Consider the following 14,798-nt stretch of genomic DNA (forward strand, 5'->3'; position numbering starts at 1 on the left):
GCAATATATTCAGTTACTTTCCACATGGGAGCAATTGTGCTAAAATCCGAGCTTTGAAATAAGGATTAGACTGTGAGATATGAAGACTGTGAGATATGAAGTCCTTTCTGGTAATCATGTATGCTTCCCTCATCACTGTATGCTTCTCTCTTAATACCGTATTTGACATATAGTCAACACAACAAATACCGCCTTAATAAATGACCTTCAATAATCAACATATTCAGAAAGGAAAGCTCTTCAAATGTATTTGTTGATGGCAAACTGTACCAACCTTTGGATGCCAGTTATCTGAGTCCCACCAAAAATGATTAAGGCAAAAAAAAACAGTTTTAAGAATAATAAGATACAGTATTTCATAAAATATGGTTTCCATTATTAAAGGAAAAAGAGAGTTTTGGTGAAAAGAAAAAAGTAAATAAAAAGCTACTTTTACTGTACGATTTTCTATTTGACAATGTGCATAGTTATGTCATACGATAGAAGAATTGTTGCCCAAATGATCTAGGTTAAAGATCTTTTGCCTGGAGTGCATACGGTACAAAAGAATGCTATGTAGTGTATTCTTTTTCAGCAAAACTAAATCAGGAAAGAGAGATGGGTATTTAGCTTGCTCAGTTCTGATTTTTGTCTAACTAAATGAAAACAATTAAGAGTACTTACTATAATGTTTTAATAAAGTACTAATAGAAAATGTTTTGTAGACCGGGCACGCAGGGAGTGCGTCCCCGCATCGCCACTTTAGAACAGGGACATTTCTTCAGTAAATACTGCATGAAACCGGCAGAAGGCTCCCGGAGAAGCCAGTGGTGAGCTGGGAAGTTCGCCCATGCCAGGCCCATCTGGCCTGCAGTCCCAGCCCAGAGGGGGGGCTTGAACCCACCGCCAGGGCAGACAGGGCACACAGAGGAGTGTGAACACGTGTCGCCTTTTTAGAACAGAGACCTTGCTTCAGTAAAACCTGCTTGAAACCGGCAGATGGCTCCTGGAAGAGCCAGAGGTGAGCAGGGAAGTTCACCCAAGATGCCAGCCAGTACCAGCAACACAGTGTCCCAATGCATACGGCAAATTAGAAAACAGACAGTAGGGAGATGAAAAACCACATGCAACCCAGCAACACCTCAGGAAAAAAGCAAACCACAAAAAGAAAACCACCCCCCAGATTGCAATGACAGTAACTTGGAAGTCCTTCTGAGCCTTCCAGAAAGAGAATTTAAAATTGCCATGATTAAAAAACTGACAGAAGTCATAAAGGAAAACAATGATAAGGGAAAAATAATCAACGATCAGAAGAATGAAATTGAGTCCCTAAAGAGGGAAGTAAAAGAAATGCAGGAGATCAAAAAATTAATGGAGGTGCTAAAGAACTCTGGGAAAAGCAATGAAAGCAGAATAGATGAAATGGAAGAACAAATAAGTACTCTTGAAGACACAGAAATAAAAAGAACCAAAACAGAAAAACGAAGGAAAAAGACTGAAGAAAGGCTTCGAGAACTATCTGACTCCATGAGGAAAGGAAATATAAGAGTTATAGGAATCCCAGAAGGAGAAGAGAGACATGTAGGAACAAAGAAAATATTCAAGGAGATAATTGAAGAGAACTTCCCAAACGTGAAAAAGGAGCTGAAAATTGATATACAAAAAGCAAGAAGAACACCAAACTTCCACAATGAAAGGAAAAATAAGGCAAGACACATAATAAAGCTCCCAAGAATCCAGGACAAGGGAAAAATAATGAAGCTGACAAGAGGGAAGAAACAGATAACATTCAAAGGAAAACCAATCAGGCTGACATCTGACTTCTCCGAAGAAACACTACGGGCAAGGAGAGAGTGGAGGGACATAGTCAACAGACTCCAAGAAAACAGATGCCAGCCAAGAATACTCTATCCCGCAAAGCTCTCCTTCCTCTATGAAGAAAGAATAAGGACCTTCCCAGACAAACAGAACTCTGGAATTTCATTATGACTAAACCCCCACTCCAAAAAATACTACAAGGAGTCCTAAAGCCAGGACCTCAGAGGGACGAATAACAACAAAAGAAGGTCAAGAAAAAAAAAAAAGTTATTAAAAGAATAAATAAATAAAATCAAAGGAAAGACAAACACAATGGCAAATACAGATGTTAACATACCAATATTAACTCTAAATGTAAATGGACTAAACTCTTCAATAAAAAGACAGAGTCGCAGGCTGGATTAAGAAACAAAATCCAACCTTTTGCTGTCTCCAGGAAACACATTTAGCTACAGAAGACAAAAACAGACTCAAAGTTAAGGATGGAAAACAATTCTACAAGCAAACGGACCAAAAAGAAAGCAGGAACAGCTATACATATAACAGATAAAACAGATTTCAAACTCAAAAAGATAAAAAGACACCCCAACGGTCACTACACTATGATCAAGGGGACAATACTTCAAGAAGAAATAACACTCATTAACATATATTCACCAAACGAAGGAGCACCAAAATATATCAGACAACTATTGCCATCTCTGAAAACAGACATCAGAGAAAACACATACGTAGTGGGAGACTTCAACACACCACTATCAACAATGGATAGATCAACGAGACAAAAAATAAGTAAAGACAATAAAGCTCTAAATAAGGATCTAGAGCGCTTGGGCTTAACAGACATCTACAGAACACTAAACCCCCAAAAAATCTGAATACACATTTTTCTCAAGTGCACACGGATCATTCTCCAGGATTGATCACATACTGGGACACAAGACAAAAATCAACAGATACACCAAGATTGAAATCATACCAACCATCTTTTCTGACCATGAAGGCATCAAACTAGAAATAAACCACAAAAAGAAGGCAAGGAACTCTCTTACTTCATGGAGATTGAAAACCACACTTCTGGAAGACCACTGGACTAACGAGGAGATCAAAGAAGAAATTAAAAAATTCTTTGAATTGAATGACAAGGAGGACACCAATTTCCTAAATGTATGGGATGCAGCAAAAGCTCTTTCCTCTTATTACTATAAGAGGAAAATATACAGCAATAGAGGCTCACATCAAGAAACAAGAAAGAACTCAAAGAAACAACCTAATCTCGAAGCTCAAAGATCTAGAAAAAGAACAACAACAAAAAAAAAACCCCAAAACCAGTAGAAGAAAAGAAATAATAAAAACCAAAGCAGAAATAAATGAAATCGAAACTAAAAAAACAATCCAAAAGATCAATGAAACCAAGAGCTGGTTCTTTGAAAAAATAAATAAAATAGACAAACCCCTAGCCAGGTTCACAAAGGAAAAAAGGGAGAAAGCACAAATAAACAGGATCATATGAAAGAGGAGAAATCACAACGGACACAGCAGAAATCAAAAGAATAATCAGTAACTACTATGAACAGTTATATGGAAACAAGTTCAACAATCAAGAGGAGATGGACAAATTCCTACAACTCTACAATCACCCAAAGCTAGATAAAGAAGAAATAGAATACCTAAACAGACCAATTACAGGCAGCGAAATTGAAATGGTAATCAAAAACCTCCCGAAAAACAAAAGCCCAGGACCTGATGGATTTACAAATGAATTCTGGGCCTCCCCGGTGGCGCAGCGGTTGAGCGCTGGGTTGCGAAGCTGCCCGCAGCCTCTGGGGCGCTGGTTCGATCCCCGGCTGCTCCCCGGCCACCGGAGGAGGGTCCCACATGGCGCGCAGACCTCTCCTGCCGCCCGCTGCTCCCCTCAGCAGTGTACTTCGGTCCTTCTGCCTGCTCTGCTCCCCGCTCTGGCTCTGGTGAATTCTCTCACCCTCCCGCACTTCTGACTGTACCCAGTGCATGTATAAACAAAACAAACAAATAAAACATGCCTCTATAAAAAAAAAAACAAAAACAAAAAAAAAAAAAAAAAAACAAAAAAAAAAAAATACAAATGAATTCTACCAAACATTCAGAGACGAATTAGTGCCTATCTTTCACAAACTCTTCCAAAAAAATTGAGAAAGAAGGGATAATACCAAACACGTTCTATGAAGCCAACATTACACTAATACCAAAACCGAACAAGGACAACACAAAAAAGGAAAACTACAGGCCAGTCTCCCTAATGAACACTGATGCAAAAATCCTCAATAAAATTTTAGCTATCAGAATCCAACAATGTATCCATAAGATAATTCACCACGACCAAGTAGGAATCATTCCAGGGACACAAGGATGGTTTAACATCCGAAAATCAATCAACGTTATCCAACACATCAACAAAAAGAAATATAAAAACCATATGATAATATCAATAGATGCTGAGAAAGCTTTCGACAAAGTGCAACACCCATTCATGATAAAAGCCCTTGAAATTCTTGGGATACAAGGAACACACCTTAACATCATAAAGGCCATCTATGACAAGCCAACAGCCAGTATCATTCTCAATGGTGAAAAGCTGAAAGCAATTCCATTAACATCTGGAACAAGACAAGGATGTCCACTCTCACCACTGCTTTTCAATATAATACTGGAAGTCCTAGCCAGAGCAATAAGACAAGAGAAAGACATACAAGGAATCCAAATAGGAAAAGAAGAGGTCAAACTATCACTATTTGCAGATGATACGATAATATACATAGAGAACCCCAAAAACTCCACAGAAAAACTAATTCAACTAATCAATCAGTTCAGTAAAGTGGCAGGATACAAAATCAACACGCAAAAGTCAGTAGCCTTCCCATACACAAACAATAAATCTGAAGAAGAAATAAAAAAAAAATCCCTTTTATTATCGAAACAAAAAAAATCAAATATTTGGGAATAAATCTAACAAAGAGGTAAAGGACCTATACAAAGAAAACTATAAAACACTGTTAAAAGAAATAGAAGAAGACACAAAGAAATGGAAAGACATCCCCTGCTCATGGATTGGAAGAATAAACATTATTAAAATGGCCATCCTACCAAAAGCAATATACAGATTCAATGCCATTCCAATAAAAATCTCAATGTCATTCTTCAAAGAAATAGAATAATTATTGATGAAATTCATATGGAATCACCAAAAATCCCGTATAGCCAAAGCTCTCCTGAAAAAAAAAGAAGGGAATGGAGGCATTACACGCCCAGACTTCAAACTATACTACAAAGCCATAATCATCAAAACTGCATGGTATTGGAACAAGAACAGACACACAGACCAATGGAATCGAATAGAAAATCCAGAAATAAACCCACAGATTTATGGTCAACTAATCTTTGACAAAGGAGCAAAGACTATGCATTGGAGCAAAGAAAGTTTGTTCAATAAATGGTGCTGGGAAAACTGGGTCGCTACACACAAAAGAATGAGGCTTGACCACTACCTCACACCATACACAAAAATCAACTCAAAATGGATTAAAGAACTAGACATAAGACCTGAAACCATAAAATACATAGAAGGAAATATAAGCGAAACACTACGTGATATGCACATCAAAGACATCTTTACAGACACATCACCCAAAGCAGTGATACTGAAGGCAAAGATAAACAGCTGGGACTACATCAAATTAAAGAGCTTCTGCACAGCAAAAGAGACAATAACCAAAATAAAGAGAAACCCCACCGAGTGGGAGAACATTTTTGCACACAACACTAATGATAAAGGACTGATCACAAAAATCTACAAAGAGCTGATGAGAGTCAACAAAAACAAAGAAAATAATCCAGTCAATAAACGGGCAGAAGAGCTAAAAAGAAACTTCTCTGAAGAGGAAATGCAAATGGCCAACAGGCATATGAAAAATGTTCAACATCACTTGTAATCAGAGAAATGCAAATCAAAACTACCATGAGATACCATCTGACACCAGTGAGAATGGCACATATTAAAAAAACTAGCAACAGCAAATGTTGGCGAGGTTGTAGAGAAAAAGGAACTCTCCTGCACTGCTGGTGGGAGTGCAAACTGGTCCAACCACTATGGAGAGCTGTGTGGAGATTTCTGGACCTACTAAACAGAGCTTCCATATGATCCAGCAATTCCACACCTAGGTATTTACCCAAAGGACACAGAAACATCAATTCCAAAGAACACCTGCACCCCTATGTTTATAGCAGCACTGTTTTCAATAGCTAAGCTTTGGAAACAGCCCAAATGCCCAAAAATAGATGACTGGATCCAGAAGATGTGGTACATATACACCATGGAATATTACTCAGCATTCAAAAAAGATAAACACATGCAATTTGCAGCAACATGAATGGTGCTGGAAGGGATGCTCAGCAAAATATGCCAGAAAGAAAAAGAAAAATACCGGAAGGTCTCACTCATAGCAGGAATCTAGAAAACTTAAATAAGGGACCAGGAAAAAGAATAACTATAAGAAAGTAAAAATCAAAATCAACAAAAAACTATGAACCAGAGACACTATCTGGGGGGTGGGGGGCGGGGAGGGGAGGGATTGGGGTCAAAATAAGGGGGTTGCAATTGTATGGGGAATATAAAAATAAAAAGAGAGAGAGAGAGAGAGAAAAAAATCTTTAAAAAAAAGAAAATGTTTTGTATCAATTTCTATTAAGAAATTATGTTTCATTCTTAAGTTGAAAATTAGAAGTGAGAACTCAAGCATAAAGATTAAATTTAGAGAAAATATAAGGTACAAATTGCTGAAAGCTGTCATAAAATATTACCAGGAGCAGGAAGTTTGTCTGATAACTGATGCAAATTTTCTGCAGATTCTTCATATAGCCTAAAATAAAAAGTAAGTTAGAGAAGAAAGCCACACATACACATTACATATAATCATAATCGGTAACACTAATTAAATGGATCTATATGTCAGACCCTGTTACGTATTAGACATACTATTTCATTTAATCTTCATAACAATCCCATGAATCACTACAATATTATCACCATCACTCCTACTAAATAATTTGTTTAAAATCACTTAATAAGTAGGAGTGAAAGGCAGGAATGAAACCTTCAGTCCAATTTTTTGGCTACACGCAAAAGCAAACAACAGTAACAAAAAAGAAAAGACACTCACTATATTCCATTTAGTATATTAAATATAAATCTTACAAATAGACTAAAATTTAAAAGTCGGGTACTGCTAAGTATTCAATAAAGATAGTGATTTTCTCTGAATGGCATACAACAGCCCTGATTAGAAAATATTATGTCCTACTCTAATTCTTCAGAATCTACTTGTTTTACCCAAATAATGAAATTTTCTCAAAATAATTTATTACATTGCATAAAGCTATTTAAATCCCTTATTATAAACCTTCGAATGTCTAAAAAACTTAATGTGTCTTATGGTATAGTTTTCAAGCTCCCTCTTGTGGAAATAATTATTAGACCACTTACTAGAAATATTTACTTTTACATTCATCATTTTTTAATAGTAGAAAAACACAGAATGATAACTCTGCTCTAAGACTGAAAAGCTCCTGAAAAAAATCTCCTGTAAGGATCTTGACATTTTAAGGATGACAAAATAAAGGACCAGAGATGTGACATGACAAGCAAAACAGCATAAAATTATAGACTACCTCTACTATCCCCTGGCTAAACGCGTTTCCCTCAGGTCTACAATGTCTCCCTCCATTAGTCAAAACAAACAGATTTGAAAATAGAAAAAGGAAAATTTTTCAAGTTTACAGCAATTTATAGAAATATTAAAATATGTGGACACTAACATAAAAGTATCTTTTACAATGAAATATTAAGGAAGATTAAAATGAAAGTTATTAACTGTAAGTCAGGATATTTCATAAAGAAAAAAAAATTCACAATTTACATCACCTGGATTAACATATATAGTACAATAATCCTAACAAAACCTAAATCTATATGTCCCTCAGAAACCCTATAGATTTTAAAGGGGTCTGAAATGCTAAAGATATACAAAAATTGAAGAAATCACGTTTCTGACTCAAATAGCAAAGTAAAATTATCTTGGTTTGAATCCTAATTCTTACTGTGATCAAGAGATACAAAATTGGGCCTCCCTGGTGGTGCAGAGGGTTAAAGTCTCAGTACTATCAAGCTATTACCAGCCACTGCCACATAAGTTGGATCCCAGTTCAGGGAACTGACCCACATGGCGCAGCAGACCTCTCCTGTCTCGCCCGCTGCTCCCCTCAGCAGTGTATTTCAGTAGAGCTGCCTGTTCTGCTCCCACTCTGTGTCTGGTGAATCCTCTCAACCCTCGCATCTCTAGCCTGCACCCCAGTTATTGTATGAATAAATAAATCTTTAAAAAAAAATTATAAAGAAGAGATACAAACTTTCAGTTACAAAATAAATAAGGAGATGCACAATGGATAGCATGAGAACTATTATCATAGTCCAAATTTTAAAGGGTCTAAGAAAAGATAGTAAGTAGATAATGTCAATTTATTATGTTGTATACTTGAACCAAAAATCATGCTGTATGTCAATTATACTTCAATTAAAAACAAAGACCAAAATAGCATGAATAAATGCCCTAATCACCTAATGTCTTCTTCTAAAATAAAAAGTTTACTTAACTGAAATTACCATAGCCACTAAAATATCAAATTTTCACTCTCATGGGTAAAATACTATCTCATGTTAAGTAGTTTAAAGATACATAAAACACATGTAAACATACTCAGTCAAGGATACTGATTCCCTGCTATTGTCCTCTTCTTCAAAACACTCAACAGTACTCAAATATTCTTCAATATTTGTTTGAAGAAGATCTTCAATTTCATCTTTTTCTGTATCAAAATGTATCTCTTCCCAGTCAGAACTACAAAACTAATATAGCAAAATATTGCATTAAGTATGGGTTCATGTAATTATTTATATCAACAAAGACATTCACTAATAACAATTTATATTACCTGATAAAATCCAAAAATTGCCTGCACTGCAAAGAACCATTTCTTGGAACCAGGTATACCACCCACCGAACAAGCTTGAAAACAAAATTACATTATTAGAAGAAAGGTTTAGCAAGTAAGCAGGTATATAGCACACACACTTACAAAATTTCATAATATTGACCTATAAAGTTGCAAGTTTTATACAAATACATACTATATTATAAGCTATTATGCTTTTATATATTATATATTATGCCATGTACTATTTAGTTATATGACATATCATACATATTGTGTGTATAATTTTTTTGTATATTTATTTATATATTTAGTGTGGGTCTTTAAAATCTCAGCTAAAAATTTAAACAGAACAATTTATCTAAGGAGCAAAATTCTTCATGAGCAATGGATAGTTTGCTTTTGATTCATCACAATTCAAAATCCATTATTATTTTAATCATCACATCAGCACTAAACTATACAATACAGATGTGACAAATAGTTACTCTATCACTATGGAAAAACCCAACAGTGTGCAAGTTATCTAAGTGAAAACAATTTCTTCTTCAAAGGCCATAAAGATTTGGTTAAGCCTGGCTAGAGAGAAGAGATTTAAAGAGTAATGTTAGCTTAAAGAAAAGAAGGTGTTCTTGGAGACTGGCATCATTATATATGAAATTTAGGGTCCCCCCTGGGTACCTGCCAAAAAAAGAGTCAAGAAGAATTCAGAGTTATGTAATAGAAACAGGCAAAAAAAGGAAGAAAAGAAAATAAGAAACATGGTAACCGAGGCTTAAATCATGGAATTCAGGTAAGATAGCAAGTGCCAGAAGTCTTCACCTCCTCCTGTTATCAGCAGGTAGATTCTCCCACAACATCTTCTCAGCAAACGTATCACCCTACTTGCATTCCTATTAGTGTTTCCTTTTTCCTTCCTGTTAACATGCAAGAGGCACTGCCCCTCCACTTCAAGGTTACCCCTTAGACTACCTCTGGGAGAACAGGCCACTGATTATACTATCTTTCCCATTGGCATTTAAATTTGCACAAGTATTTCTTAAGTTATTTTTTGAAAAGTATCTCCTTTACATTCACCTTCCTTTTCCAGGTATTACTTGATTTCTTTCTTTGCTTTTCTTCAAGGATAAATTTTCTACATTGACTGTCTTTATCTCCTCATCACTTTTTCTACTCCCCTCCAATTCCATTTCAATCCTGATTTTAATATCCAGCATGCAACTGAAACTACACACACCAAAGTCACCAATAATGTACCTGTTAGTGAGTCTCACAGATGATTTTAGTTTTGCTGCTTCTTGACCTCTCATAGAAGGAAGGAAACAAAAATGACACATTTGACTAATTTCTCCTAAAACACGTAGCTTCTGTGGAACCTATCTTTCCAGCTGCCCCTTCTCATTCCTTTAAAAACTAGGATTCAGTTCAAGATCTCCTGTTCCGCTCACGAGGCAGAGCAATCCCACTTTTTCTCATGTCTTAAACTGACATCTACATATTGATGACTCTTATAAACTGTATCTCTAGCCTTACTCTGTCTTTTGAGTTATAAATACATGCTTCCAACTTTTACACAACCTGCCACCTGGATATCTTTCAGGCAACTAATCCCACGTTTTAATCTGAATGTCTTATTTCGCAAAATCTAATTCTCTTCTCTCACTTATTGCCACCATCACGCTATTATCCATCCTTGATTCCTTTCTCATCCTTCTCCTAAATCACACCAATCCAAAATTAGGTCAGGAGGATTCTACCTCCATAATTTCCTTTGGCTCTATCCATTTTTCTTCACCCTGCTGTCTCTCACTTCTCAGCTGGTCTTCTGCAGCAGCCCCACATATCTTTACATTCCTTTGCTACATTTACAAAGTCCTCTACTTCACCAAGCACACCTCTCCAGCCTTCTTTCAATTATAATCATACTGTACTTGCAGTTCCTTGGATTTGCTGTATCACTGAAAGCAATGATCTTAGCATGGTAGCAAATTCAATACAGGTGGTTCTCTCTCTGCACAGTTCTCTAATGCACAGATTAGAGATGGCATGGTTTAAGTAATACTAGCCTCCTCTCCCCCCTCCCCAACAGGATTCAAATTCCAGCTACCATGGTTTATTGACTGCAACTGAATAAAATAAAACTTCACTGCTAGCTTCTCAGTTTACAAATCACTAAGAAAGAAGTGTGCATCATGATCAATGACCAATCACGTTACTACTTTCACAGTCGCTGCAGACTGGTCAGTGCAGATAGTTTAGTTCAAACCCAGGTGGCAAAGGGTGTGACTGTAGTTGCCTCTTTGCCCCTCCATGATAAATCTACTTCCTGATAGTTTACAAAAATGGATACTAGGAAGAGGAAACTGACACAAGGAAAAAGAAAAAAAGACAAAAGCACCAGAGCAACAAAAAAATAGAAAGTGATAGCACTGAAAAAGATATTTAAATCTAATGTAAATGGATTCTAGAAGTAGTTGCTGTGGTAACAACACTGTGACAAAAAGAATGAAGATATCCCAGAGAAAGTGATGTTAGCAAAAACCTTTGTATTACAGAAGTTCAGAAATACAAACAACATTCAAAGTGCAAAACACTTGGGCCTCCCCTGGTGGCGCAGCGGATGAGTGCTGGGTTGCGAAGCTGCCCACGGCCTCTGCGGCACCGGTTCGATCCCTGGCCACAGGCGAGGGTCCCACATGGCGCGCAGACCTCTCCTGCCTGCCGCGCAGACCTCTCCTGCCGCCCACTGCTCCCCTCAGCAGTGTATTTCGTCGGTCTGCCTGTTCTGTTCCCCACTCTGGCACTGGTGAATTCTCTCACCTCCCGTGCTTCTGACTGTACCCTTAAAAATTAAAAAGTGCAAAACACTTGATGCTAAAACAACCTCGAGTGTGACAATGAGTGTGACAATTCACAACACAGAAAAATGCTCAACTTCCATAGTAAGTTACATGGTAATGGCAGAAGTGGTGAGCACTATTAAAACTACTCTTGATAAGAATTTTACAAAGAAATGAAATGCTTTAATTCTCAATGTTTTGAATGTTTTAAATGACAGTGCAAAAAACAAATATTTTTTTTTACTATGTTTTTCATATCTAATACTAAGAGTTTTTAATGTTTTCACCAAAAATGTTAAAGGTCATGAAACACACACTGGTCATTACATTAGCATTGTTTTATATGGCTTCAGTTGCACAGTTTCTATAGTCCCACACTACCATCTAAACAAGGATGGCATGTACAAAAAACATCACCCCACCCAAAAGGACAATTATCGTAAGAATTTTACAATACTGCCAATAGCACTTATATATTTGATGCCCAGATGAAAGAAAATCTTTCTTGCAGTAACAGTAACACTGACTTAAATTACACCAACTTAAAAATTAAATGAGTGCCACTACGACTTAGCAAGCAGGCTACATAGCACGCACATATTAGAACCAAAGATTGAAATCTGAGAGGCAAGAGGTTCTCTAACAAAAGGAAAAAGAGACAGATTACACAGCTGTGAGAACCATACAGTTATCAATAGGAATACACTCTCCCAGGTGTGACCAGAATGTTCCTTCAGCTTTCAGGTGTCAATCTGTGTTAGCATCTTCTTTATCTGAGCCTTTGAAAGACAGTCTCAGATAGAGGCCAAAATGAAAGAAAAGAGACACTATTACTAGAAAAGTAGATGGATTTATATTTTGTCAAGAGAAATCAAAGGAGAAAAGGGTTTGTTTTGCTTGCCTTTTTTTTTTTTTAACGAAAGGGTGGATATAAAAGTTGAATACTTTCAAAAAGTTAAAGCAGGTAAGAATGGAAAAAAGACCACTGAGTCTACCAATTAAAAGTATCTTTAAGAAAATCAGTAAGGGCCTCCCCAGTGGCGCAGTGGTTGAGCGCTGGGCTGCGAAGCTGCCCGCAGCCTCAGCAGCGCTGGTTCGATCCCCACCAGCGAGGGTCCCACATGGTGCGCAGACCTCTCCTGCCATGCCCACTGCTCCCCTCAGCAGTGTATTTCGTCGGTGGTCTGCCTGTTTAGTTCCCCACTCTGGCTCTGGTGAATTCTCTCACCCTCCCGTGCTTCTGACTGTACCCAGTGCTTGTATAAATAAATAAATAAATCTTTTTAAAAAAAAAATCCGTAAAAGAGAAGGGGGGTGGCGGGGAACGGTAATGGAGTATAAGAGTATTAAGAAGATATTTTACTCAGGACAAAATCACAATCCTTCTCATAATGACACATTACCCTATTTTACAAGTACCTAAAGATGGGCAAGAAAATTTCATAAGGTGAACAAAACTCAAGCGAGAGCCTAGAATAATGTTCATAACAACTTCATGACATTTAAGCATCAGGAAAAGAGGGAAAGCTTCTTTTTTCAGTTTGTATTTTCTTAGTTTTCCCCTTATCCCAGTGACTTATACACCATCAACAAGCATTTCTTTTACTCTTAAGTAACCAAATTAACTAATTTTCTTTTCAATACAAATGCTGTGTCAGAGAAAGGAAAAGCTTGTTATACTTACCAGGGAAAGTACTATCTTCTGGATTACTTGAAGCATTAATGCTTCTTTTCAGGAGGTGATAAACACTTGCTGCTGTTAAGTCTGAAATAGGAGAGACAGACTAATTTAACAGGCTCAACAGTCCCATAATCTAAACTTATTCCAATTTCACCATCAGAGACGCACAGGAACAATATGTTGTATATAAAATAAAAGTTCTGATATCATAAATCTAAAGCAGAGAAAACAGAAAAGGTCCCCACGCTGACCAGATAATACAAATCCAAAATTCCCCCCAAAGTGTAATACTCAGGCGAGAAGGCAGTCTCACAATACTCTATATACACACACACACTTCCTCTTCGAAATGCCCTCTCCACCAAAATTAATAAAATGCATACAGAGTCTAAGACAGGAGCACCTGAGAGTCGTGCAATCTCAAATGATTAAAATTACTTTCAATGCATCATTTGTTTTTAAATTTAGTTTATGTGTGAGCTAATTCCTCCCGCTGAGATGTAAACTCCTAAGAGTTAGGGGCTATTTCCTTCTGGGTCCTTTCTGTATTGCCAGCATTTGGACCCAGGAAGCTGAAATTCCTACTGAATACACATATTTCCAAAGAGCACAAAGTCCACGACCAAAGCAGGGTGAACTTCATTGTTGACGGTGTCAAAAACTACTGAGCAAATGAAAAATGATGTAAATATATATATATAAAATAAAATAAAAGGCACACAGTTAATTAAAAAAGAAAAGAAAAAAATGAATTAACTATCTTTCATGTTAATCAAGAAATGAAATAAAGCTATGCTTTTGACTTTCTTGATAAGACACATTAAAAAAACTTTCTATAAAAAGTAAAAAACTGCTGAGTGCTGCAATCTGACACCCCAACTTTTGTCCCGATTTTTCCACGAAGATACTATTTTTCAGTCCTTATTAGGTCAATCCTAGATAGATCCAGGGACTCCCGGGACAAATTCGATGCCAGCATCTCCCCAGGAGAACTTAATCAAAAATGCGAATTTCTTCTGCTCCCGCAAGCTGTTCCCGCTCTTTCTCAGCGCAGCGCTTACCCGGCGGCTTCTCGGTCCCCTCAACAGCCGACACCCCGGGTCCAGGCTCCGCCTCCCCATCCGCCGAGGCCGGGACTCTCCCTTCCCCCCAGATGACCAGGAGCAGGTACCGGTCCATGGCCTCGGAGCTGACCCCGGGCGTGAGGTCCCGGTTCCTGCATCCAAACTGCCGCGCGCTGCGGCCGCACTTCCGGTGTCCCTCCACTTAGGTCGGCTGGAAATTGTGAGTCCGCCGTCAGCCTTCCAGAACTTTTCTAGCAAGCGGGTTATATTTGGGAGTTGTTATCTCAGTAACTGCATTAATGCCTCCTTGCGTGACGAATGGCTGCCATGGCAAGATTAGAGGGGCTTCGGGAAGAGCGGGGAACAGGTGAACGTCGGCCGGCCTAGGAACTG

At 37.6% G+C, this 14,798-nt stretch overlaps 1 protein-coding gene across 4 annotated transcripts in view; it reads right to left on the reverse strand.

Moving 5' to 3' along the window:
• Positions 1-14,760, reverse strand: part of MTBP (MDM2 binding protein) — a 71,139-nt gene extending 56,379 nt beyond the window's left edge. For 2 of the 4 annotated variants that reach the window (XM_054692005.1, XM_054692004.1), the window contains exons 1-5: positions 14,403-14,760; positions 13,345-13,425; positions 8,821-8,894; positions 8,586-8,734; positions 6,634-6,692 (exon numbers count right to left, since the gene is read on the reverse strand). In XM_054692005.1, coding sequence (XP_054547980.1) covers positions 6,634-6,692; positions 8,586-8,734; positions 8,821-8,894; positions 13,345-13,425; positions 14,403-14,520 — 481 coding nt within the window. In that variant the 5' untranslated portion in view covers positions 14,521-14,760. The remainder of the gene's footprint in view (positions 1-6,633; positions 6,693-8,585; positions 8,735-8,820; positions 8,895-13,344; positions 13,426-14,402) is intronic. The other 2 variants (XM_037502205.2, XM_037502195.2) reach the window with 1 other exon arrangement.
• Positions 14,761-14,798: the final 38 nt, after the last annotated feature.

The sequence above is a fragment of the Talpa occidentalis genome, unplaced genomic scaffold, assembly GCF_014898055.3.
Source record: "Talpa occidentalis isolate TD23 unplaced genomic scaffold, MPIMG_talOcc4v2.1, whole genome shotgun sequence".
Taxonomy (NCBI): Eukaryota; Metazoa; Chordata; class Mammalia; order Eulipotyphla; family Talpidae; genus Talpa; species Talpa occidentalis.